Source organism: Garra rufa, chromosome 25 (assembly GCF_049309525.1).
Source record: "Garra rufa chromosome 25, GarRuf1.0, whole genome shotgun sequence".
Lineage (NCBI taxonomy): Eukaryota > Metazoa > Chordata > Actinopteri > Cypriniformes > Cyprinidae > Garra > Garra rufa.
In genome coordinates this window covers 1980809-2004985 of record NC_133385.1, presented here as the reverse complement: position 1 = coordinate 2004985, position 24177 = coordinate 1980809, and the positions used below count along the sequence as shown (strand labels likewise).

General features: G+C 37.1%; 2 protein-coding genes across 2 annotated transcripts in view; one reads left to right on the top strand and one right to left on the bottom strand.

Annotated features, from left to right (window-relative positions):
* Positions 1-3119: 3119 nt before the first annotated feature.
* prickle1a (prickle homolog 1a) lies at positions 3120-17768 on the top strand. Its single transcript, XM_073831769.1, has 8 exons — positions 3120-3295; positions 10899-11081; positions 12714-12827; positions 14468-14605; positions 14683-14886; positions 14960-15146; positions 15230-16045; positions 16123-17768. Exons 2-8 carry the CDS (start codon positions 10911-10913, stop codon positions 16923-16925), a joined length of 2433 nt encoding a protein of 810 aa, XP_073687870.1. The 5' UTR covers positions 3120-3295; positions 10899-10910; the 3' UTR covers positions 16926-17768.
* A 215-nt stretch (positions 17769-17983) lies between these two features.
* The window catches only part of LOC141301073 (uncharacterized), a 45020-nt gene continuing 38826 nt past the window's right edge, over positions 17984-24177 (bottom strand). Inside the window, exon 8 of the mRNA XM_073831329.1 lies at positions 17984-18435. Within this exon, the coding sequence (XP_073687430.1) occupies positions 18229-18435 (207 nt within the window). The 3' untranslated portion in view covers positions 17984-18228. The remainder of the gene's footprint in view (positions 18436-24177) is intronic.

Genomic DNA, 24177 nt, shown 5'->3' with positions numbered 1-24177 from the left:
TTTTAAGTCAAGAAGGATTTTCTGGACCACTAAAAATTATTTTCTTGTTTTCAGAAAAAACAAGTCAAAATGAAGTGAGTTTTTGCTTAGAACAAACGCAATAATCTGCCATTAGGATGAGCAAAAAAAAATCTTATTTCAAAAAGAAAACAAGATTATTTTTCTCACCCGGTTGACAGATTATTTAGCTTGTTTTGAGCAAAAATGCACTTAATGCACTTTTTTTATGAAAACAATTTTTACTTTTTGATTTAAGAATTTTTAGACATTTTGGACGGAAACAAGATGAAAAATCTAAGTAAGAAAACCTTTTTTCTTGCAGTCTTTGAATTTTTTTTTTTTTAAACAAACTAACCTAATTTTGACTTTTTTTATTTTTTAAACAAACTAACCTAATTTTGACTTTTTTTTTTTTTTTTTTTAAACAAACTAACCTAATTTTGACTTTTTTTATTTTTTAAACAAACTAACCTAATTTTGACTTTTTTTTTTTTTTTTTTTTAAGAAACTAACCTAATTTTGACTTTTTTTATGTGTAAAACAAGAACAAAATCTGTCAGTGGGATCAGAAAAATAATCTTACAAGTTCAGTTTTTGCACACTATTGGCAAATATTTTATTCTATTTTAATAAATTCACATTATTGTCTCGATTTAAGAATATTTAGAAACTGGCACTGGGAAACAAGACAAAAATACTGAGAACAAAAATGTTAAAGAACAAATAAATATATATATAATATATATATTTGTTTATTTATTTATTTATTTTTATTTATTCATTTATTTATTAATTTTTTAATTATTTAATTAATTAATTTAATTAATTTATTTTTTTATTTTATTTTTTTTTACAGCAAAGTGATTTTTTTTCTCTCATTTCTCTTTTTTTTAGATTAAAAATCTAAAGACTTTTAAATCGGCATACATTTCCTGGAGATGCAAAAAGACTTAGGATAACAAGTCTTGTCTTCTAAGAAGTTGTTTATAGTTAAGCAAATTTATGTTTATAATAAGATTGAATATACACTTAAAAAAAATGTTTTTCTTACTTAGATTTTTTTCTCTTGTTTCCAGCCCAAATATCTCAAAATTCTTGAAATAGGAAGGACAAGTGAAAATTGTCTTGTTTTTAGTAAAAACAAGTCAAAATTAAGTGAGTTTTTGCTTAAAACAAGCTAAATAATCCGCCAATGGGGTAAGAAAAATAATCTTATTTCAAGCAGACAACTAGATTATTTTTCTTACCCCACTGGCGGATTATTTTACTTGTTTTAAGCAAAAATTTTTACTTGGCTAGAAAATCCTTCCTGTTTCAAGAATGTTTAGATATTTTGGCCGGAAACGAGAGAAAAAGTCTAAGTAAGAAAAGCATTTTTTTGCAGTGTATAATCACATCGTGTCCAAGAAAAATAAACTTGTTTTTCTATTTAATTAAGTTAATTTTCTGACCCCTTTGGTGGATTTTTGTTTTCACCTGATTTTGACCAATTTCTTGTTTAAAGCAAGAACACAATCTGTCAGTGGTTTCAGAAAAACAATCTAACAAGTGGGGTTTTTTTTTGCACACCACTGCCAAATATTTTCTATTTTAACAAGAAATATAGATAATTGTTTGATTTAAGAATATTTAGAAATTAGGGCTGGGCGATTAATCGAAAAATAATCGAAATCGACATTCAGAACCTATAATCGTTAAAATTTTTCCAGGAAGATTATTTCAATTACTTTCCCTTTAAAAAACACAAGCGCTCCGTTCCGTTATTCCGCCGACATGTCGATGGAGAGCTTAAACAGTATTTATACAGTAAAAAGTATTTACAGGATATACAAGGGTAATTTTATTTAGAGGAGATACTGCTTATTTTCTACTTTTAATATGAAAAACATTGAAAATTATTTATTTTGTTTCCAATAGTGCAAGTTATTTATTTTCACTAATTTAAGAAAAATGTGACTTTTCGTTTTAAGCAATCCTTGCTTTAATTTCAGTTGTTCAACACTGATGTTCAATTAATAATCGTAGATCGTAGATAGTGTGTTTCCTTCAATTATTTTAAAATCAAGTAATGCACCCTTCATCCAAAAATCTCTCGCTTGTAATATGTGACCCTGGAGCACAAAACCAGTCTTAAGTCGCTGGGGTATATTTGTAGCAATAGCCAAAAATACATTGTATGGGTCAAAATTCTAGATTTTTCTTTTATGCCAAAAATCATTAAGAAATTAAGTAAAGATCATGTTCCATGAAGATTTTTTGTAAAATTCCTACTGTAAACATATCAAAATGTAATTTTTGATTAGTAATATGCATTGTTAAGAACTTAATTTGGACAACTTTAAAGGTGATTTTCTCAGTATTTTTGATTTTTTTGCATCCTCAGATTTCTGATTTCAAAAAGATGCATCTCAGTCAAATATTGTCCGATCCTAACAAACCATACATCAATAGAAAGCTTATTTATTGAGCTTTCATATGATGTATAAATCTCAGTTTTGTCAAATTTAACCTTATGACTGGTTTTGTGGTCCAGGGTCACATATGTGAGCATATTTACTGTACAAAACTTGTCAGTGAACTATGAGGGCAAAAAAATAAATATTATATAAATATAATTAAATATAATTTTATTAATAAATAAAATAATCGTTCATTAATCGTAATCGGGTTAAAATGTTCAATTAATCGAGATTTTGATTCTAAGCCAAATTGCCCAGCCCTATTAGAAATTGGTACTGGGAAACCAGACAAAAATGCTAAGGAAGAAAATGTTATCTTTAGCCATTTACTTTCCATTTTTAGGCGTTAAAACCCTCAAAAGTTCAATTCTAAACTCTGTAAGACCAGATTCTGCTAACATTGACTTTCCATTTGCATGTGTAAGAACATGAGCGATTTGTTGGGTGTTTTCACACTGAAAGAGGAGTTGCTGAAGAAAGCTGAGGAAGGGGTGTGTGAAACTGACCACTGCTCTTCTGCTCTGCTCTGTATGTGTTTGAAGTGAAGGGGGTTTGGTTTGGAGGGTCTGGAGCTGGGGTTTTTGGGGGAGTGGCTCCACAGGACTGCAGTAAATGGAAGAGCCATCTGCTGGAGTTGCTCTCCAAACGCTCTACTGTACACGTCCCGCTCCGTCGGCTCGCACACGTGCCTGAGAATTACGCAAAAGCACGTCTGCTTTGGATTTAGATGGGATGAGGCTCAAACTGAGAACATGTAGTCAAGATACGGGACATTTGGCGAACCTTGTTTAATTTGGAAAGCACCGAATTGGTTGAAGACGTTGCTGAGCGAGAAGGTAAGGGTTTCGCTTCGGAAGTCTTTCCTGCAGGGGATCGGAGTGAATCATTCAGCCTATATTGTGCTGTGTCACGTCCTAGTTTTTCTATATTTGGAAGATCATTCAGATCTAGGTCTAGTAGGTGCAGCTCAGATTGTTAAAAAGGAAAAAGGTGTCAGGGTTGTCTTCTAGTCATCTGGCTCTGGGTCAAAACGCAGGTGGTCTTCGGTCTGTTGGGACAAGCCTTGAAGCCATTTGGTCTTGGAATAACACTCCAGCTCTTCAAAGTTTGGCCAAAAGTTTGGGAGGATCACCCAAATGCTCTGTTTATAACATCTAGTGTTGTCTGATAGCACATTCAGTGTAAGTTTTTGTCCTTTTTTTGTACGATTACAGCATTTTCATGGGAAGTATGTTCATACATATTTGATTCAGATAGCAGTTGTATGTCTTTTAGTTAACTGATATACTTTCTGATTCATTACACTGGAAGAAAATGCTTTTCTTACTTTTTTTTTTGTCTTGTTTCCAGTCAAAATAGCCCCAAAAAAATAAATCAAGAAGGATTTTTATGCTCTTGTTTTCAGGAAAAAATAAGTCAACATTAAGTGAGTTTTTGCTTAAAACAAAAAAGCTAAATCTTATTTGAAGCAGACGATTGGATTGTTTTACTTGTTTCAAGCTAAAACTTTTTTTATTATTATTTATTTATTAATTTTTACTTATCTAGAAAATCCTTCTTAATTTTATTTTATTTTATTTTTTTAGATATTTTAGCTGGAAACAAGAAAGAAAATCATTACTTGCAATGTAATTGCAGTGATCAGTTCTTCCCTTGAATTGAAAGTTTATTTCCTGAACCCACTGACAGATTTATTTTCTTGGTTTAAACACAAGAAATTGGTCAAAATTAGGTGAGTTTGTTAAAAATAAATCCTTTATTTTAATTTATTTTTAACAAACTCACCTAATTTTGACCAATTTCTTGTGTTTAAACCAAGAAAATAAATTATATTTTCCTAAAAAAAAAAAAAATATATATATATATATATATATATAATTTTTTTTTTTTTTTTTTTTTAGTTGGAAACAAGACAAAATAATCTAAGAAAATAATTACTTGCAGTGTAATAGTGATCAATTCTAATGCAGACTACATTTTTAATGTTTTTCCAATAGTTTCTTTGGGTATATAATGCATTTTGAGTAGGTTAGATATTTTAAGTGCTTTATTTTAATATATATTTTAACATGCATCTCATTTGTCATCATTAAATGGCATTGTTTATGATATATAAGTATTATTTTGGCTTCACTATATCTACCTGTGATTTATTGGCCACTAGTAAAAACACAGATCTGATTATTTGCCCATATAAGGGTTTGAGTTTAGCTTAGGCTTGGTTCGATTTAAGTTCATTTTTAGTTTGCTGTAGTTTTGGACAAAAATACTAAGGTCGAAAATATTAAAGAACAAATATATGAATTTACTGGAGATGCAAAGTGATTTAAGATAAAACGTCTTGTCTTTTATCCTTTTATCCACTTTGCCAGTGGTTTGCAAGAAATTGTTTAAAATTAAGTGAATTTAAGATTAAAATAAGATCAAATGTAATCCAGTCATGCCTGAAAACAGAATTTTTTTTTTTTAATGTTATGTGTCTTAAATACTGGGAAACAAGACAAAAATACTGAGGACAAAATTTTTAAAATTGCTTTGTTTTTACAGCAAAGGGATCTTATTTTCTAGTTTAAGTATCTAAACATTTTTAAGTCAGCACAGATTTACTGGAGATGCAAATTGACTTAGAATAAAAAGTCTTGTCTTTTAAAAAAAATGTTTAAAATTAAGTAAATATAGTCTGAAAAATACTGTTTTGTTCATCGAATTAGGTTTGTTTTTCTGAGCCTATAGATGGATTTTTTTTTTTTATGAACTCACTTAAATTTTATTTAATTTATTACATTTTTTATGTTTAGAACAAGAACGAAATCTGTCAGTGAGGTCAGAAAAATAAACTTAATTCAAAGGGAAAACAATTTAATTTTCAGACACCACATTTTATATATATATATATATATATATATATAATATTATTATTATTATTATTATTATTTATTTATTTTTATGTTATGCGTCTTAAATACTGGGAAACAAGACAAAAATACTGAGGACAAAAATATAACCAAGTATAACCATTGCAAGTGACAAACGCCTGTGTTTGTTGGATTGAGGTTTTATTACTGGCACAACAGCCGTGGAGAGAAACTCCTCATTTGCGGAGCGCAGGAATGGCTCTCATCGTCTGCCAGTTGTGCTGTTCTGAAATGAATCGCGAACTGAATCAAATCATTTGCGAACAGATTTGCAAACTGAATCAAATGATTCGCGAATTGCACAGAACGTCCCGAAATGAATCAAATGATTTCCGAACTGAATCAAACGATTCACGAAATGATTCGCGAACTGAATCAAATGATTCGTGAATTACACAGAATTTCCCGAAATGAATCAAATGATTCGCAAATTGCACAGATTGTCCCGAAATGAATCAAACGATTCGCAAACTGAATCAAATGATTCGCGAATTGCAAAAAACGTCCCGAAATGAATCAAATGATTCGTGAAAGGAATCGCGAACTGAATCAGATAGTTTGCGAACTGAATCAAATGATTCCTGAATTGCACAGAACGTCCCGAAATGAATCAAATGATTTGCGAACTGAATCAAATGATTCACAAATTGCACAGAACGTCCCGTAATGAATCAAATGAAATACACTTCATAATTTTTTAGGTTTTTTTTTTCCTTATGTATCTTGATTGAAGAATGTTTAGAAATTCGCACTGGGAAACGACAAAAATACTGAGGACAAAAAATGTTAAAGAACAAATATATGACTTATTTTTACAGCAAAGTGATTTTCTCACTCAGTATTTCTCTTATTTTTCCAGGTTAAAAATCGAAACATTTTTGAATCAGAGATGCAAAGTGACTTAAAAACCAAAGTCTTGGTTTTGGTTTGATTTTTGTTTAAGTTGTAGTCAGCTGTAGTTTTGGACTTGTTCAAGAAGATTCAAAGATGCTTTTGTATTCAAGTGTTTTTTGCAAGTGACAAACGCCTGTGTTTGTTGGATTGAAGTTTTATTACTGGCACAACAGCCGTGGAGAGAAACTCCTCATTTGCGGAGCGCAGGAATGGCTCTCATCGTCTGCCAGTTGTGCTGCTCTTAACATTAAATCCATAAACCCAATTCCAGCACTGACTCAGATCTGGACCGGGCCAAATCAAACAGGTCCTGACGGGCCGCACTAATGGATCGGCATGTGTGCCAGCGGATCTGCCGAACGGGCCGCATTATGAGCGTTTCCACATTTGCTGGGCCTAATGAAGGCTTGCTTTCTCACACATGCCATTCATAATCATCTATGTGTCTATAATGAGTCAAAATGGGATAGTTGTGTGTGTCAGATCTCTCAAAACTGGATTCTTTTGGCCTGACTACCACTATGATTACAGCAGGGTTCGTACAGACTTTTCAAGCACTACTTTTTTGATTTTCGAGGACTTTAATCAATCTTGATCTCACTAACCGAACAATGTCTTCAATCTCAAAGTCTAAAAAAGTGAAATAGATAAAAATATACAAATAGAACTACTAAAGTATTACAAAGTATACTAGACTTTTACTATAATAGTAAAAGTGATTTGAACCATTCAGTTCGCAAATGGTTCACAAATGCGTTCAGATCTAAATCAAATGATTCTCAATCTGTGCTTCGAAGTTCCAATGTAAAGCGAAAGATTTGTGAACCTGCTCCGAAGTCCCGATATGAATCAAATGATTCGCATTCAGTGCTTCGAAGTTTTGATCTAAACCAAAAGATTCACAAACCCGCTCCAAAGTTCTGATCTAAATCAAATGATTTGTAATCCACGCTCTGAAGTCCCGATCTGAATTTTATTTAAATTTTAACTTCAAATCGCTTATTGCTAATCATTTGATTGATTTTAATCATTTAATTTGCAAATGATTCACAAGAGTGTTCCAGTCTAAATCAAATGAGTCACGACATGAAGTCCCGACCTCAATCAAATGATTCGTGATACTCTAAAGTATTGATCTGAATCAAATGATTCATTCTGAATTTTATTTATATCGTGACTTTAAAATCACTTATTGCGAATCATTTGATGATTGAATGATTCACAAACCCGTTCCGATCTAAATCAAACGAGTTGCGATCCCTGCTCTAAAGCCCCAACTTAAAACAAATAATTCGCCATTTGCGATTCGAAATAGTGAATCATTTTGCAACGTAATGGTTTAACTGATTCAGAGTTTCGAAAAGCTCCGTTTCACCCAATAATACATGCTTTTTAAAATCATTACGAGCGATGTCGAAATTCAAAAATTAATGGCATTTTTAATTCGATCTGTTTTTAAATGATCAAAGTCACGAGTTTGAATCAATCGGAGCGGTTCCAGCGTAAATGACTCAGTTGATTCAGTTCATCCTCTTTTCACATCTTGCTTAGCTCGATTGTTTTCTGACATGAACTGAGATGAGCAAAAGGATGTGTGCTTATTGACAAAATTAATCACTTATTTACAGATACATTGTCTTACAATAATTCAAGCACTTTTCAGGAATATTGCTCTTTTTTAAAGGTTTTCCAGGCCTTAGATTTCAAAGAGTCAAATTCGAGTACTTGAAGCACCTTGTAAGAACCGTTACAGTTATCAAACCTGGTCTAACGCGTGCTATCTTTGTGAGAACTGCAAGTTAACGGTTGCTCTAAAGTTGTGGAAATGACCTACTCGAGATGTAATTTATGTCTTGACCTGGTGTCCTCAGGACACACATGCGAATGATTCTGTCTGAGCGTTCAATTCGCATAGTGTTGTATGATTTTCATTAGCCTTGTGAAGTAATGCATAATTTAAAGGAAAAACAAAGTCTTTGCTATGCTGAGGGTCCATTACCATATGAGTCGCTGGCAGTTACCCCAATGCAATCACCCGGGGTCCATCCCCTCCCCAGGCGACCCGCCCTCCACCCATCTACCCCCTATTGAGGGCCATTCAGGCCTCCAGTGGGCGGATCTAACAGATATGCATCTCAAACCTCCAAAGTCATGTTAACAAGCAGCTCTACAAGAGAGCAGGCTGTTAAACACTCGGGGCCTGGAGGGCTTTTTCAGGGCGAGCGGCGCAGACAGGAACTGCCCTGGGATCCCCGAGGTCCCTGCGATTCACTCAGAGCCGCTCAGTCGTAAAATGGCTGTTTATTTTCGATGAATCATTACTGCGGTTTCTCTTCAACTGAGATCTGGAGGCTCAGGAAGTGATGCTGATGGCATCTAAGACAGGAATTAGCATACTTAATGAGACCGTTTAGCAGAATGGGTGTTGCCACTTTGAGCTTTATCAGCGACTTCCTCTGAAGAAAATATCGTATCCTGGTGGATTTTGCAACACTGGAAGGAAGACTTTAAACATTTATAATGTGTAAAGGTTGCTCTGAGAAGAGTTTAGGGTATTTAACGCCTAAAAGAAAAAGTAAAACTTGGGTAACTAACACTTTAGAGTCTGTATGATTTCCACAATTCAACTGAAGTGACTTTAAGGCCATTTTGGGGTGTCTCCATATGTGACCCTGGACCACAAAACCAGTCATAAGGTTAAATTTGACAAAACTGAGATGTATACATCATATGAAAGATCAATAAATAAGCTTTCTATTGATGTATGGTTTGTTAGGATAGGACAATATTTGACTGAGATACATCTATTTGAAAATCTGGAATCTGAGGATGCAAAAAAATCAAAATACTGAGAAAATCACCTTTAAAGTTGTCCAAATTAAGTTCTTAACAATGCATATTGCTAATCAAAAAATACATTTTGATAGGTTTACAGTAGGAATTTTACAAAAAATCTTAATGTAACATGATTAATGATTTTTGACATAAAAGAAAAATCAATAATTTTGACCCATACTATGTATTTTTGGCTATTGCTACAAATATACCCCAGCGACTTAAGACTGGTTTTGTGGTCCAGGGTCACATATCATGAGGGGGGTTTGGCACTATTGCATTTGCTCCAAAATTTCACAGATAAAACATCAAATTGACTGCAGTGCGACTAATTTATAGTTTATAGTTGAGAGTTCAAGTACTTGAATTTGACTTTTTGAAATTTAAGGCCTGGAAAACCCTTGAAAATGTTAATATTCTTAAAGAAGTACTTGAAAAGACAGTGTGTCTATGAAATAAGTTTTTAATTTTTTCAATAAGTGCATAATTATTGTAGCTAATCTCAGAAAACTAGCAAATTAAGCCAGTATTAGTACTGACAATGGCATCTAAACGTGATGAAATGATGGAAAAGAGGAAGAGATGAACCTAGCAGAAACAGATTAAATGAAAATTAACCGTGGTTTTACTATAGTAAAAGTGCAGCATACTTTGTAATACTTTAGTAGTGATACTTTGCATGTGCTTATTTATTTTATTTTTTGTATATTTCTACTTTTCTATTAATCTTTTTCAGAATTTGAAAGATAAGACATGGTTTGATAAGTGAGATCTCTGATTGAAGTCATTCAAAATAAAAAATAGTTCTGGAATTTCATTTTACAGTATCTGTACAAACCCTGGATAATCTATGTTTTAAGGATTTAGGATATTTCTGTTCTGGTTGGATGGTCATAACATGAAGGATTAATTGGTTTAAGTGTGCATTAAGTAATTTTTTGAATAATAAAGCCTGTTTTTAGAACCATTAAGGTATTATCCACATTGAGGCCTTAGTTTCATGAAAAGTAAGCAATATGAGCCGACATGTTTTGGCACTTCTTGCGAGATTTATCTTCTCAATCCAGTCTAAATTGCTCTACATGAGAAACTAACACCTGTTGACGGGCTCAGTCCATCCATCTCACCTGTTTTCATTCCAAAAGCAGCAGCTCCCAGAGATCAAAGCGTCAGATGATACGTCACTCAGCAGGACGTGATGCCGTATGGCAGGTTCTAAAACACCGTCCTCGACAAACAGCACAGGGGCTTGAAGAAAGACATGCTTTCCAAGCATTACCATATGGCTTTGTTATGCTTTGTGTCCTGAAAGGACTTCAAAGGAGTGACAAGGAAGAACGCTTGAGATCTTGTCTTGAAGTTTCAGTCTTCAGTCTGTTTCGCAGAGTCGGGTAAACCCTGTTGTTGGGAAAAAGTCATATATGGCATGCGTTAGCGCTCGACTTAACCAGAAACGAGTCCCAGTCGAAGGAAATGGAAAATACCAGAAAGCTTCCACGGTGATGATGAGTCAGGAAAATGCATTAAAGTAAATAGACTGTAAAAGAGTTAGGACGGTTGGAGTTTGAAGGGAACGTCCGACCACATCACGGCAAAACTCGGCACAATAGCAGTAACAATAAAACTGCCATCGGTTTATGAGCAGAATCTATTTAACAGGCCTCCACCCGGGGCTGGACGTCACCAGAATTGAATGTTTTAGGACGATGTTGCTGTTCTCATCCCAATACAATGTGTCTTACGAGGCGTTTTATCATGTGGTTTGGTGATCCCTGACACAGTGTTCCCTCTTTAGGAGGTCTTTCTGATGAACCTCGACAATTCCGGCGGGTTCCACGGCGCCATCAGGCAGCTGGACATGGAGCCGAAGGTCAACAAGCTCACGTTCGGCTTCCAGCGGAGCTCCACCTCGGATGACGACTCTGGCTGCGCCTTGGAAGAATACGCTTGGGTGCCACCGGGACTTCGCCCAGAGCAGGTAAAACGATCTCTGAGTTCATGAAAGTCTAGAACTTACTGGAATCTTGCTAAAACGGCAACCTCTTTAGAAAAATAAAGTAATTTGACAATGTTCGAGAGGGAAGAACTCCAGTTCGGTTGAACTCAAGAACTCCTGGGTCCGTATTCATAAAAAGTCTTAGTGCAAAGAGTTGCTCCTAGTGACGAAGAAAATTCTTAGAAATGTGGGTGTTTCCTCTTAAAATTAAAGAAAAGATCCTAGTAAAGAAAAAAGTAATTCAGAAAGAATCTTAACCCTTAAAAGAGGTCTTAAGGTCCAAATTGTTAGGAGTAGGGACGAGGACTTTTAAGAGGCTTAAGAGTTTCTTTAGCAGTGACGAAACATGAGGAGGGCAATGCAATATTTTGCACACAATGCATGACAGTGATTTCATAAGATGCTACACATGAGATAATGTTTGTGACTGATTTTATTAGAGACATGCTAACATCTCTGACATAGTGCAGAAATGGAAGAAATCACTAGATTTATTACATGAACTTATTTGGCAACTGGAAACAAAGATAAAAGTTTTTGTCGTCTCTTTACTCAGAGTTGCTCTTAGATTGATCCTGAATCACTCTTAAGCTAAGACTCCTACGTAGGAATTTTTAAGCTAAATTAAAAGCTTTCTGAGAGGATTCTTAGAATCTTTAAGAATACGGGCCCAGGAGTAACATGCCGTTCAAGATGCGATGTGCAAGTTGTTAAACAATAAATGTGCCAGATGTGATCTTTATTAAAATTCCAAACGGCTGGTCAATCATTCTGTCAGCAGAGCTAGTCTTAGTCACTAAGATTTAGAGGACCTGCGAAGGAAGCACCCCACAGGCATTTGGGAACAGGAAATGCTGCTTTTTATTTACAAACTACTTCATGGAAAGTCTGCAAGTCATTATCTCAAGCTGCCAGACAAAAGGGCTCGAAATGATGAGGAAAAGCGGCTCGCTAACAGCCAAGCTCGCAGCCACAACTTTTTTTTCCCCTGGCGCTGGCCGCAAAGGCGGTCCTCTCGTGCCTGGAGGTCACGCTGATGTGGCGCACTTCCCCCGGCTGCCCTCGAGAGCACCCCTGAATAAAATCCGAAGCGACGGGTGAGGGAAACGGTCTAAAGCAATTTGGAGACCTCTAAAATCCCAGTGCAGCTTTTGTGTTGAATGCGAGAGTCAACTGTAATGTCTTTATAGCAGCCGTTTTGTGAATTGCCCTGCGTGTTATGGGTGATCATTATGGGGAAGGACACAAACACTCAGGAATAGTGTCGTTCAAGGGCCTAAGGCCCAGGTCATATCGGCTTGATTTACGGTGCTGCTGATCAACAGTTCTAAATGGCATTCCAGTCACTCTTTACGCAGCTCAATCCACCTATTTATCTGGGGGCTGTTACGACTAGAACTCATAAAGGGATCCCATTTGCGAGGCATAGGTCACGGTGTCAAAGAAGCACAATAGACTACAGTAAAAACCCAAACTGGTGGCTCAAGTTTTATAGAAGGTCAACTTAGTTCTGAGGGTTTTGTTGACTGGTAAACATGTATGATAGAGCTAGTCCATTGGGTTTGGAATTGCACGGAATGACTGACCTGATCTGTCTCCATCTCTCACTTCTAGGTCCAGCTCTACTTCTCCTGCCTACCTGAGGACAAAGTCCCTTATGTGAACAGCCCCGGGGAGAAATACCGCATCAAGCAGCTCCTATACCAGCTACCTCCTCATGACAATGAGGTGAGTTTATGGAAACAAAGGAGAGTCGGAGCTTCATCAGCAGCCGTGAAAGCCCCTATTGTTTCCCCAGCATCGCTGCAGTCCAAAATGCCCACGCATCACATTTCAGCTTTTTAGCTGCAACGTGGTGTGGGTGTTTTTAGCTTCACGGGTTTAGAGCTTCACCACATCCCCTGCCATCGTAGAAAGAGGCTTTGTCGCTTCATATCTCTGTGGGTGCTTGTACAATGAGACTTTTGAGCTGGAGATTGTACAACGCTGAGAATCTTCACATTGCTGCGGTTCCGACAGCCTTGAGACATTGCTCTGGGTCACGTCACATGCGGTTTTATTGTTATCTGTGGCACTGCGGCATGACAGCTTGAACACATTAGTTGTGTGTAAATGAATTTTGCTTTTTAAAGGGTTAGTTCGCCCAAAAATGAAAGTTATCCCATTATTTACTAACCCTCAAGCCATCCTAGGCATATATGTGACCCTGGACCACAAAACCAGTCATAAGGTTAAATTTTACAAAACTGAGATGTATACATCATATGAAAGCTCAATAAATAAGCTTTCTATTGGTGTATGGTTTGTTAGGATAAGACAATATTTGGCCGAGATACATCTATTTGAAAATCTGGAATCTGAGGGAGCAAAAAAATCAAAATACTGAGAAAATCACCTTTAAATGTCTCCAAATTAAGTTCTTAACAATGCATATTACTATTCAAAAATTCCTTTTTTATATATTTACAGTAGGGATTTTACAAAAAATCTCCATGGAACATGATCTTTACTTAATTTCCTAATGATTTTTGGCATAAAAGAAAAATCAATAATTTTGACCCATACTATGTATTTTTGGCTATTGCTACAAATATACCCCAGCGACTTAAGACTGGTTTTGTGCTCCAGGGTCACATATGACTTCCTTCTTACACATGAATCCAATTGGAGCTGTAATAAAAAATGTCCTTGCTCTTTCAGGCTTTATCATGTCAATAGGTGTTTTTTTTTCTCCAACAGGTCAAAACAATTCCAATAAAGTGCATAAATCCAAGTGCCTCACAAGGCTCCGGGTAGTGAATAAAGGCCTCCTATAGCAAATCGATCCATTTTTGTGAGAAAAATATCCATATTTAAATTGTAATAATCACTTTAATCTAGAGTAATCTAATCAGAGCTGCTTCCATGTACAACAATGAGTGCAAGCTAGATTAAAGTGATTATTACGTTTTATATATGGATATTTTTCTTACAAAAACACATCGATTCAGTACAGGAGGCCTTTATTTACCCCCTCGAGCCATGTGAGGCACTTTTTATTATGGATGGATGTGCTTTATTGGACTTGTTTTGACCTGTTGAAGAAAACACCTGCCTGATGTGATAAAGCTTGAAAGAGCTAGGACATTTTTAATATATCTACAATTGGAATTGTCTGAAAGAAGGAAGTTATATACTCATAGCATTTTGGAGTGAACTTACTCTTTGAACCGACGATTGAATGTTTGCCAAACTGGCACGCTCTTAAAAGTTAAGAGAACACACAATCAGAACTAGCTTTCTCCATTGCTCTAAAAACTTGCATGTGGTCCACATGGGCTTCTTTCTGAATGGTTTGACGGCAAACACGTTTTAAATGTCTCCCTCAGGTGCGATACTGCCAGTCTCTCAGTGAAGAAGAGAAGAAGGAGCTCCACATGTTTAGCGTCCAGAGAAAGAAAGAGGCCCTCGGGCGAGGAACTCTGAAACTGCTGCCAAGGACGATGCCTCATGCGTCGTGCGAACACGTAGGTGTTTAAACCAAGTGTTTCGTGCTGAAGGAAGATTGTTTGATTCTAATTGCTTAAATGTTTTCCCTCTTCAGTGTGGGGAGAACATCAGTGGAGGAGAGATGGTGGTGTTTGCTTCACGGGCAGGACCTGGTCAGTGTTGGCACCCGGCGTGCTTCACATGTTCCACCTGCAGTGAGCTCCTGGTGGATCTCATTTACTTCTACCAGGACAGGAAGGTCCATTGTGGACGGCATCATGCTGAATTGTTGAAGCCACGCTGTTCCTCTTGCGATGAGGTGAGTTTTGTTTTTCAAGGCCTGTCGTGTTGAAGACGCCCTCGTTCATTTGTTGCCATCATTGTTGTTTTAGATTATATTTGCGGACGAGTGCACAGAGGCAGAAGGTCGCCATTGGCATATGAAGCACTTTTCCTGCTTCGAGTGCGAAACCATCTTGGGTGGTCAACGGTACATCATGAAGGACGGTCGGCCCTACTGCTGCGGTTGCTTCGAGTCTCTCTACGCGGAATACTGCGAGGCCTGTGGTGAACACATCGGTAATCCCAAATGTCCCAACGTCATTTACCACAAACCACATTCCACCTCTGCCGACCTTTAACTCCTGTTTATTTTCTTATAGGAGTGGACCATGCCCAGATGACGTATGACGGCCTTCACTGGCATGCCACAGATGCTTGTTTTAGCTGTGCTCAGTGCAAGAACTCCTTGCTCGGGTGTCCCTTTCTACCTAGACAAGGCAGGATCTACTGTTCCAAGGCCTGCAGCCTTGGAGAGGACATCCACGCCTCGGATTCTTCCGACTCGGCATTCCAGTCCGCAAGATCCCGGGAATCACGGCGCAGTGTGAAGATGGGCAAAAGCAGCCGTTCCGCAGACCAGTGTCGACAGTCTCTGCTCTTCTCACCTGCAGGTAACTACAAGTTCCCCGGACTCTCAGGGAATGCTGATGACACCTTGTCCAACAAGCTGTCAAAGCTAAGCTTTGCAGACAACCACTTCTGGCGAAACAGGGAGGAGCAGGAAGCACCCGAGGACCATGAGGAATGGGCTGAGCATGAGGACTACATGACCCAGCTCCTCCTCAAGTTTGGTGAACATGGAATGTTCCAGCAGCCGGACGAAACCTGGACGACCGACTCTGAGGTCAAAAAACTGTCTGAGGCAAGGATGCCAGGCAGTGGTGGGAATGGCAATCTTGCTAGTAAAAAGTACAAGGCAGATATGTACTGGGCACAATCCCAGGATGGACTAGGCGACTCTGCGTATGGAAGCCACCCTGGACCTGCAAGCAGCAGAAAGCTCCAGGAGCTCGATTTTAAGCATGGGGATAAACAGTGGTATAATGACTCACTGGAGTGCATCACAGATGAACTAAAGCAGGCAGAGCAGAACATCAGAGACTCAATGGACTCCTTGGCACTCTCCAACATCACAGGTGAGACCTCAAAGTACAATATTCTTGAGTGCAAATTGAGTACGCAAGGCAAATCTGAACTTCTGTGTCCCTTTCAGGTGCTTCAGTCGACGGCGACATTAAAGACAAACCATCGCTCTACTCATTACAAAAGTTCTCCGAGCTCGAACGCTGCGAGAACACCAGCAACATGGGCACGCTGAACTCGTCAATGCTGCACAGGAGCACTAACTCCCTGAAGAGCCTCACCTCTGAGCTTGAGCGAGTGGAGGTCATTGAAGAGGAGGAACAGGAGCAGGTGGTTCCGCTGCCGGAGGAGAGGCCCAAGCCACCTCACTTACCCGTTCTAAGAAGGTCCAAGTCCCAGTCCAAACCACAGCAGGTGAAGTTCTCAGATGATGTCGTGGACAACGGACGGTATGACGACCTCGAGGTGCGGCAGCCTCCCATGAGCGAGCGCACTCGGAGACGAGCGTACCGCTTCGACGAGCAAGACCAGCAGGGCCACCGTCATCACCACAGGCGGAGACGGAGTCGCAAGTCTCGTTCGGACAACGCGCTTCACTTGGTGCCCAAAGAAAAGGCACGTATGTGCTTCAAGGAGGACCGCCGACAGCACGGGCCAGGACAGGCTTCCCATGCCCACGCCGACCCGGAGTACGGTTTGCGCAATCAGGCGGCGGAGAGGTTTTCACGTCTTTACGGGGATGAAGACGATTGGTGCTCTACCTGCTCCTCTTCGTCATCGGAATCAGAGGAGGAAGGCTTTTTCTTGGGCCAGCCTATTCCACAACCAAGACAACCTCGGTACCAATATTACGCTGAGGAGCTTACCTTTGGCGCAAGGACAAAGTCCAAACAGAAGAGAGGACGGAAGGGCAAAAACTGCATCATTTCATAGAACTTTTACTTGCTTTAAGCTGTTACTTTGAATTTAGAATACAACTTGTTCCACAGGACATATGTGACCCTGGACCACAAAACCCGTCTTAAGTAGCTCACAGTAATCGATTTTTCTTTATTTACCACCGTAAATATATCAAAACTTAATTTTTGATTAGTAATATGCATTGCCAAGATCTTCACTTGGACAATTTTAAAGGCGATTTTCAAATTTTTTTGCACCTTCAGATTTCAGATTTTTAAATAGTTGTATCTCGGCCAAATATTGTCCTATCCTAACAAACCATACGTCAAGGAAAAGCTTATTTAATCAGAAAAAAATTTATCCTCATGACTGGTTTTGTGGTCCAGGGTCACACATTGCCATGCAGTGACGTTGATGGCAGTATCGGATGTGCAGCAATAACGCATGTTAGGTGATTATAAGTGACTATAGTCTTTGAAAGAACCAGAAGAATATAATATTTATGAAGCCGCTTTTAGAGACTCGAGGAGACACTAATTTAACGTTTGCAAAGAATGAATGTATATATTGTAAAATGTCGAGTTAAAGCTAATATTTTTATATCCCTGAGTTTCAAAAGTCTTTTTTTTTTTTTTTTTTTTTTTTAAAGAAGTAAAAAGTTTAAAAAAGTACTAAAGAACAAAGGTTTGTTAATCAGGGTTTTAAAAATAACTATGTAACATTGCCGCTCAGTTTGTACTAAAACGTTGACTACAAAACATTATTATCCAAAGCTTGTTCGGGTGTCATTTTATGAATCTGTATAAATGCAAACTGGAACAATAAGGCTAATAATAATAAAACATGAGAGATATATATATATATAAAAATATATATGCACATGCACATTTGTGTCCGCTATGTCTTTACGTCTACCGTCGAGTACTGCGTAATCAAGTCTGGGGTTTAATAAGCCGTTACCACAGAATGCATTCTTGTATTCTGTCTGAAACGTCTGGTTATTGTAGGTTAGTTGGCACTTCAGATTGACTCTTACATTGCTGCATCACATTTTTTGCATCACAGTGTGGAAAAAACAATTGAGACGCCAAACAACGTATTTTAATGAACATGTTGCTTACTCTTAAAACACTCAATCATCTTAAAACAGCAAAAATACAAAATATTGCAGTAACAGATTGCAAGATGAACAATGAACTGGTTCTTGAACGTAATGGGCTCAGGACAGCTGTGCTGAATAACATGACTTTGTTTAACTAAATCGGCAAAAACTCAACAAACGTTACTTCTAGAACAGTTTCGTAGCGTTCGGCAAAATTTACGAAGTGCTTCATTGTCAGCTTCTGGATGGTGGTTTGGTCTGGTTGGGTTTGACCAATGCACTCCCATCAGAGATGAACTCGCTGAGGTTTTTCAAGTATTTGTCCCCGATTTCAACCAGGTTCTTATGCAATGCCGATAGAAGCGTCGGTCCGAGAGTTGGATCTTTGGATATAAGCATCCTCACCACGATTCCGACAGTCTCGCAGTCCTGTTTGTACATCTGAAAGAGACCAAACAGCTGCTGGACTCATTTGAGGTCTGAAAGTGTGGTGCTTTAAAAAAGATAAACTCTCGAGTTACAGTTTATGACTTGTCTGTAGTAGTATTCATGACTGGAAATGATCTGTGGGCTCTTTCTATGATAGACCTGCACAGAATCAACAATGCTGATAGTTGGTGAAATTCTGCGCAGCTCTATGCTCAACAGGACAAACTGTTTTGTTGGCAGGTGATGCACCTCGCTGTGGTTTTTCTAACCCGAACATTGCTTTTTAAGAGCTTGACGAAGCAGTTTCGCCTCGTAGTAAACGACACTTTGACCTCCGGCGAATAAGTCACTTGGCTGTAAACTTAACAGCCGTGCATTTCGAGCCAAGAGGCTATGGGAAAATGTCCAGCAACAGGTGTGGAGACACGGAGACCTAAAAGCAGGAGAAGTGTTGAAGCTTGTTAGGACGGCTCAGTTATTTCACACCAGACTTTAAAGGCCAACACATTCTCCACCAGGTTTAAAGACGTGCAAAAATGGTGCTTAAGAGCTTTACGATGCCTTGCAAATGTCCCAGGTGTGACGTGCAAGACTCCTTCGTTACCTGAAGGCAAGCCGATTGGCTTTTATTTTGGTTTTAGGTTCAATTTAAGTTACTATATGTCCATTATATTCAGAATATATGATGTGGATATTATCTCCACTAAAACTAGTGTGAATAAAACTGCTTAAAAAGTGCAAAAGTTGAGATTTTTATCAAGTATATATTTGATCCAACGTACAGCATAAACTGTAAAATTGTGAAATATTTTTACTATTTAAAATAACTGCTTTCTGTTTGAATATATTTTAAAACGCAATTTATTTCTGTGATCAAAGCTGAATTTTCAGCATCATTACTGCAGTCTTCAGTGTCACATGATCCTTCAGAAATCATTCTAATATACTGATTTAATGTATAAAAAACATATTATTATTATTATATTGAAAACAGCTGAGTACAGTTTTTCAGGTTTCTTTGATGAATAGAAAGTTCAGAAGAACTGAAATAGAAATCTTTTGCAACATTATAAATGTCTTTACCATAATTTTTGACTAATTTAAAGCATTCGTGCTAAATAAAAGAATTTCTATAATTTCTTTACCAAAAAAAAAAGATAAATCAAAAAATCCTGAAAAAAAAAGTACTCAACTGTTTTAGATATTGATGATGATGATAATAATAATAAATGTTTTTTTTGCAAATCAGATTATTAGAATTATTTCTGAAGGATCATGTGACTCTGAAGACTGCAGTAATGATGCTGAAAATTCAGCTTTGATCACAGAAATAAATTATATTTTAAAATATATTCAAATAGAAAGCAGTTGTTTTAAATAGTAATTAAACGTTCTTAAATCAAAATACATTTGCTCAATTAGCAAAATGACTTTATATTTATATGACTTGCATTTTATCAAAATAAAGTAAGTTTTTGCTTAAACCAAGAACAAATTTCTGACAGTGGGGCAAGAAAAAATTATATTTTTTCTTTAAATTATAAATATTTTTCTGACCCCATTGGCAGATATTTGTTCTTGTTTTAGGCATAAAAAAACATCTATACCTTATTGAAACGATATGCATTTACTTGAAGCAAAATAAATTCTAAATTATGATATATATTATTTTTATTTATTTTTTTTTTACACAAAAAAAACTTAAGTTATTTAGTTATTTCACTTCTCAAGTCAATGTGTCTTGATTTAAGATCGTTTAGATATTTGTACTAAAAAACAAGGCAAAAACACTGAGTACAAAAAATATTTTAACAATTTATGCACTGCAAAACAGGTTTAAAAAAGAATTTTTGCCTTGTTTTTCTATTATAAATTAGATTTTTGATACATTTGCTCAATTAGCAAAAACACTTAAGATGTTAAGTTTTGTTTTCTGAAACATTTTATCATAAAGTAAGTTTTTGCTTAAACCAAGAACAAATATCTAAGATATTTTCATTATTAAATAAACTGTTTTAAATTATGAGTATTTTTCTGAACTAATTGACTGATATTTGTTCTTGTTTTAGGCAAAAAAAAAATCTAAACTTTCTTAAAACTATATATATATATATATATATATATATATATATATATATATATATATAACTAAAGTTATTTCGCTTCAAGTCAATGTGTCTTGAGTTAAGCATGTTTAGATATTTGTACTGCATAACAAGTTAAAAATACTAAGAAAAAAAAACATTTTTTGTGGTGCACTGCCATCACTAAAAGAGCAATTTGGACACTTTACAGCTAAAAATATCAGAAGAGAGAAAACGAAGAGCCCTAATTATGTTATAGTATCGAATCTGAAAAAAGTAAGTACAAGTGCCTCATTGTAAAAGATCATGAGAAAAGCATGAAATTACAAGGTCCACTGGGTTCATCCTCCAAAAGTCTCTCATTTTTTCTTTCTTTGACCAACGTCATAAAGCATCTGCAGATTTGGGCAAATCTCAGAAACAGCTTTATAATCATGGAGACCAATTATTGCACACAATCACCCTGAAGCTCTTCTGAGGTCTGAGCTTGAGCGCAGTCAAACAGGTTATATTTGATATTCCTATTCCTAGCTATAGAAGGAATATAAGTGTATTCGGGAGCATTCTGGAGCTGGACAGTGTGTTGGAAGGACAGGGTTTTGTGGGTGGTTTGCGAGAGTTAGGCGTCTGGTCATCAAGAGTCTGGGGTTAATCTGAGCGCGAGAGGAGAAGCAGAAGCGCTGCAGATTACTGAAGTGGGTTCAACTGGGGAACGTGGTCTGTTTCCTCTTATCGACAGCGTTTAGTCGGTCAGGTCCAGTTTAGAAACAGCAGAGAGATTGGAGGGCTTCTGGGTTCAATCAAAAGGTGAGCCGAGAAGAACAAAAACGGCCCGAGAAAACCAATAAAGATAGTCAGGGTTTGAGAGCATCCAGACTGAACTTATATTTTAAATATCAACTAGATAAAAGATACTCAAGACAAACTTTAAGTTGGCTTGAGAAACCCGGACCAGAAAGTTTAAAGAAGTTTAAGAAGTCTAAAAAGTTAAAGTTTAGGAAGTTTAAGAAGTTAAGTATAAAAAGTTGTAAATGCATGTTGCTAGTATGTTTCTAACATGATTAGCCATTTGTTAGCATGTTTGTAGCATGGTTAGCAAGTTGCTAGCATGTTTCTGACACGATTAGCAATTTGCTAACATGTTTCTAGCATGATTAACATGTTGCTAGCATTTTTCAATGTTTGTAGCATGATTAACATGTTGATAACATGTTTCAACATGTGTGTAGCATGATTAGCAAGTTGCTAGCATGTTTCTAGCATTATTACCATGTTGCTAGCATGTTTCTAGCATGATTACCATGTTGTTAGCATGATTAGCAAGTTGCTAGCATGTTTCTAGCATGATTACCATGTTGCTAGCATGTTTCTAGCATGATTACCATGTTGTTAGCATGATTAGCATGATTACCATGTTGTTAGCATGTTTCTAGCATGATTACCATGTTGTTAGCATGTTTCTAGCATGATTACCATGTTGTTAGCATGTTTCTAGCATGATTACCATGTTGTTAGCATGATTAGCAATTTGCTAACATGTTTCTAGCATGATTAACATGTTGCTAGCATTTTTCAATGTTTGTAGCATGATTAACATGTTGATAACATGTTTCAACATGTGTGTAGCATGATTAGCAAGTTGCTAGCATGTTTCTAGCATTATTACCATGTTGCTAGCATGTTTCTAGCATGATTACCATGTTGTTAGCATGATTAGCAAGTTGCTAGCATGTTTCTAGCATGATTACCATGTTGCTAGCATGTTTCTAGCATGATTACCATGTTGTTAGCATGATTAGCAAGTTGCTAGCATGTTTCTAGCATGATTACCATGTTGTTAGCATGTTTCTAGCATGATTACCATGTTGCTAGCATGTTTCTAGCATGATTACCATGTTGTTAGCATGATTAGCAAGTTGCTAGCATGTTTCTAGCATGATTACCATGTTGTTAGCATGTTTCTAGCATGATTACCATGTTGTTAGCATGTTTCTAGCATGATTATCAAGCTGCTAGCATGTTTCTAGCATGATTACCATGTTGCTAGCATGTTTCTAGCATGATTAGCTAAAATTTAATGTTAAATATCTGACAGTGAGGGAAGAAAACATTTAATTGTATTATTAGATTAGGATTATTGAATTAAGATTACTTTTTGACCCCACTGGCATTGATATAGATATATAGATAGTATATTGCATAAGTATTCATACCCTTAACTCAGTCCATAGTTGAAGCACCTTTACAGCCTCAAGTGTTTTTGGGTCTGATGTGAGCATCTTTGCACATCTGCATTTGGCAATTATCTGCCATTCTTTGCCTCACCTTTTCACCTCTCCATCTCTGTCAGCTTGAACATTTTCTAGAGTCCTAGTTGTTCCAGTCGTCTTCCATTATGGAGAATGCTTCTGTCAACCTTCAATGCAGCAGATTTGTTTCTGAACTCTTCTCTAGATCATCGCCTTAACACAAGTCTGTCACTGAGCTCTACAGGAAGTTATCTTGGTTTTTGCTCTGATCTGCATTTTCAGCTGTTAGACCTTTTCTGAGAGGTGTGTGTCTTTCTAAATCAGACTCATTCAAATGAATTTGCCACAGTTTAACTCCACTCCAAGTGTAGGAACATCTAGAAGCAATATGAATGCTCCTGAGATACATTTCCAGTGTGCCAGAAAAGGGTATGAATACTTATGCAACGGGATCTTTAAAAACAATTTTTTGCTTCGCCATTATGGAGTAGGGAGTGTAGATTGATGTGGGAAAAAAAGTAATTTAAAGTAGTTTAACATAAGGCAGCAGCATAACAAAATGTGAAAAAAAAAATGCAGGGGTATAAATAATTTCGCAAGGCACTGTATGTATAAACAGTTTGTGTTTTGTGACAGTAATAAATGTATGAATTGAAGAACTAATTGAATGAAGAAGGTTTCTCAATGAAAGCAAGCAGTGAATGAGGAGTTTATGGATTTAAAAGCCAACGTTTGGAGTATTTTGAGGACTCTAACCTCTAAATAAAGGTGCTTTATTCCAGCGATGCAACAGAAGAACCATTTTTGGTTCCACAAGGAAAGGTTTCTTAAAGAAGCATCTCTTTCTTACCTTTTTATAATCAGACCTTTAGTGAAAAACACAAAGGTTCTTCATGGAACCATTCAGACAAAAAGGGTTCTTCTATAGCATCTTTATTTTTTAAGAGTGTAGAAGGACTTCCAACTAAGTGACCAGTTTTGTTATCTAAGCAAACTCCTCTCCTCTGATCTTATCGTTACTTGTCTCAACTTGGTGAAACGCTGGAGATTCCCACAATCGTCCCAGAAGGTCGTAATGAGCAGGTTTCCACCCATCTGCCAGTAACGACTCCAGACTCAATTAGAGGACATTTGTTTGGGGGAGCCTTTGGCGACGTCTGAAGAGTTATTACGCTTCCCAGATCCCAGCCAGTTTCAGCGTTCTGGCGCGACCGTGATTCTCGCGTCTCAGGAGCTTTAGGAGCGTCGGGCGGACTGACAAACACTCCCTGGTAATCCTGCGTGCCAGCAGGAGCTCAAAGCCTCACGTTTGCGGGAGCGTCCCGGAGCTCGTCCACCGTCACATGTCTTATAATTAGAGGGCGGCTCGTGAACACGACTCTGACATTTCTGCACATCCTCCGGCAGTCGCTGTCTCACCT

Coding starts and splice junctions, on each gene's coding strand:
- prickle1a (XM_073831769.1), top strand. CDS start 10,911: ATGAACCTCGACAATTCCGGCGGGTTCCACGGCGCCATCAGGCAGCTG. Junction 12,828..14,467: donor TACCTCCTCATGACAATGAG/GTGAGTTTATGG, acceptor TGTCTCCCTCAG/GTGCGATACTGCCAGTCTCT. Junction 14,887..14,959: donor GCTGTTCCTCTTGCGATGAG/GTGAGTTTTGTT, acceptor TTGTTGTTTTAG/ATTATATTTGCGGACGAGTG.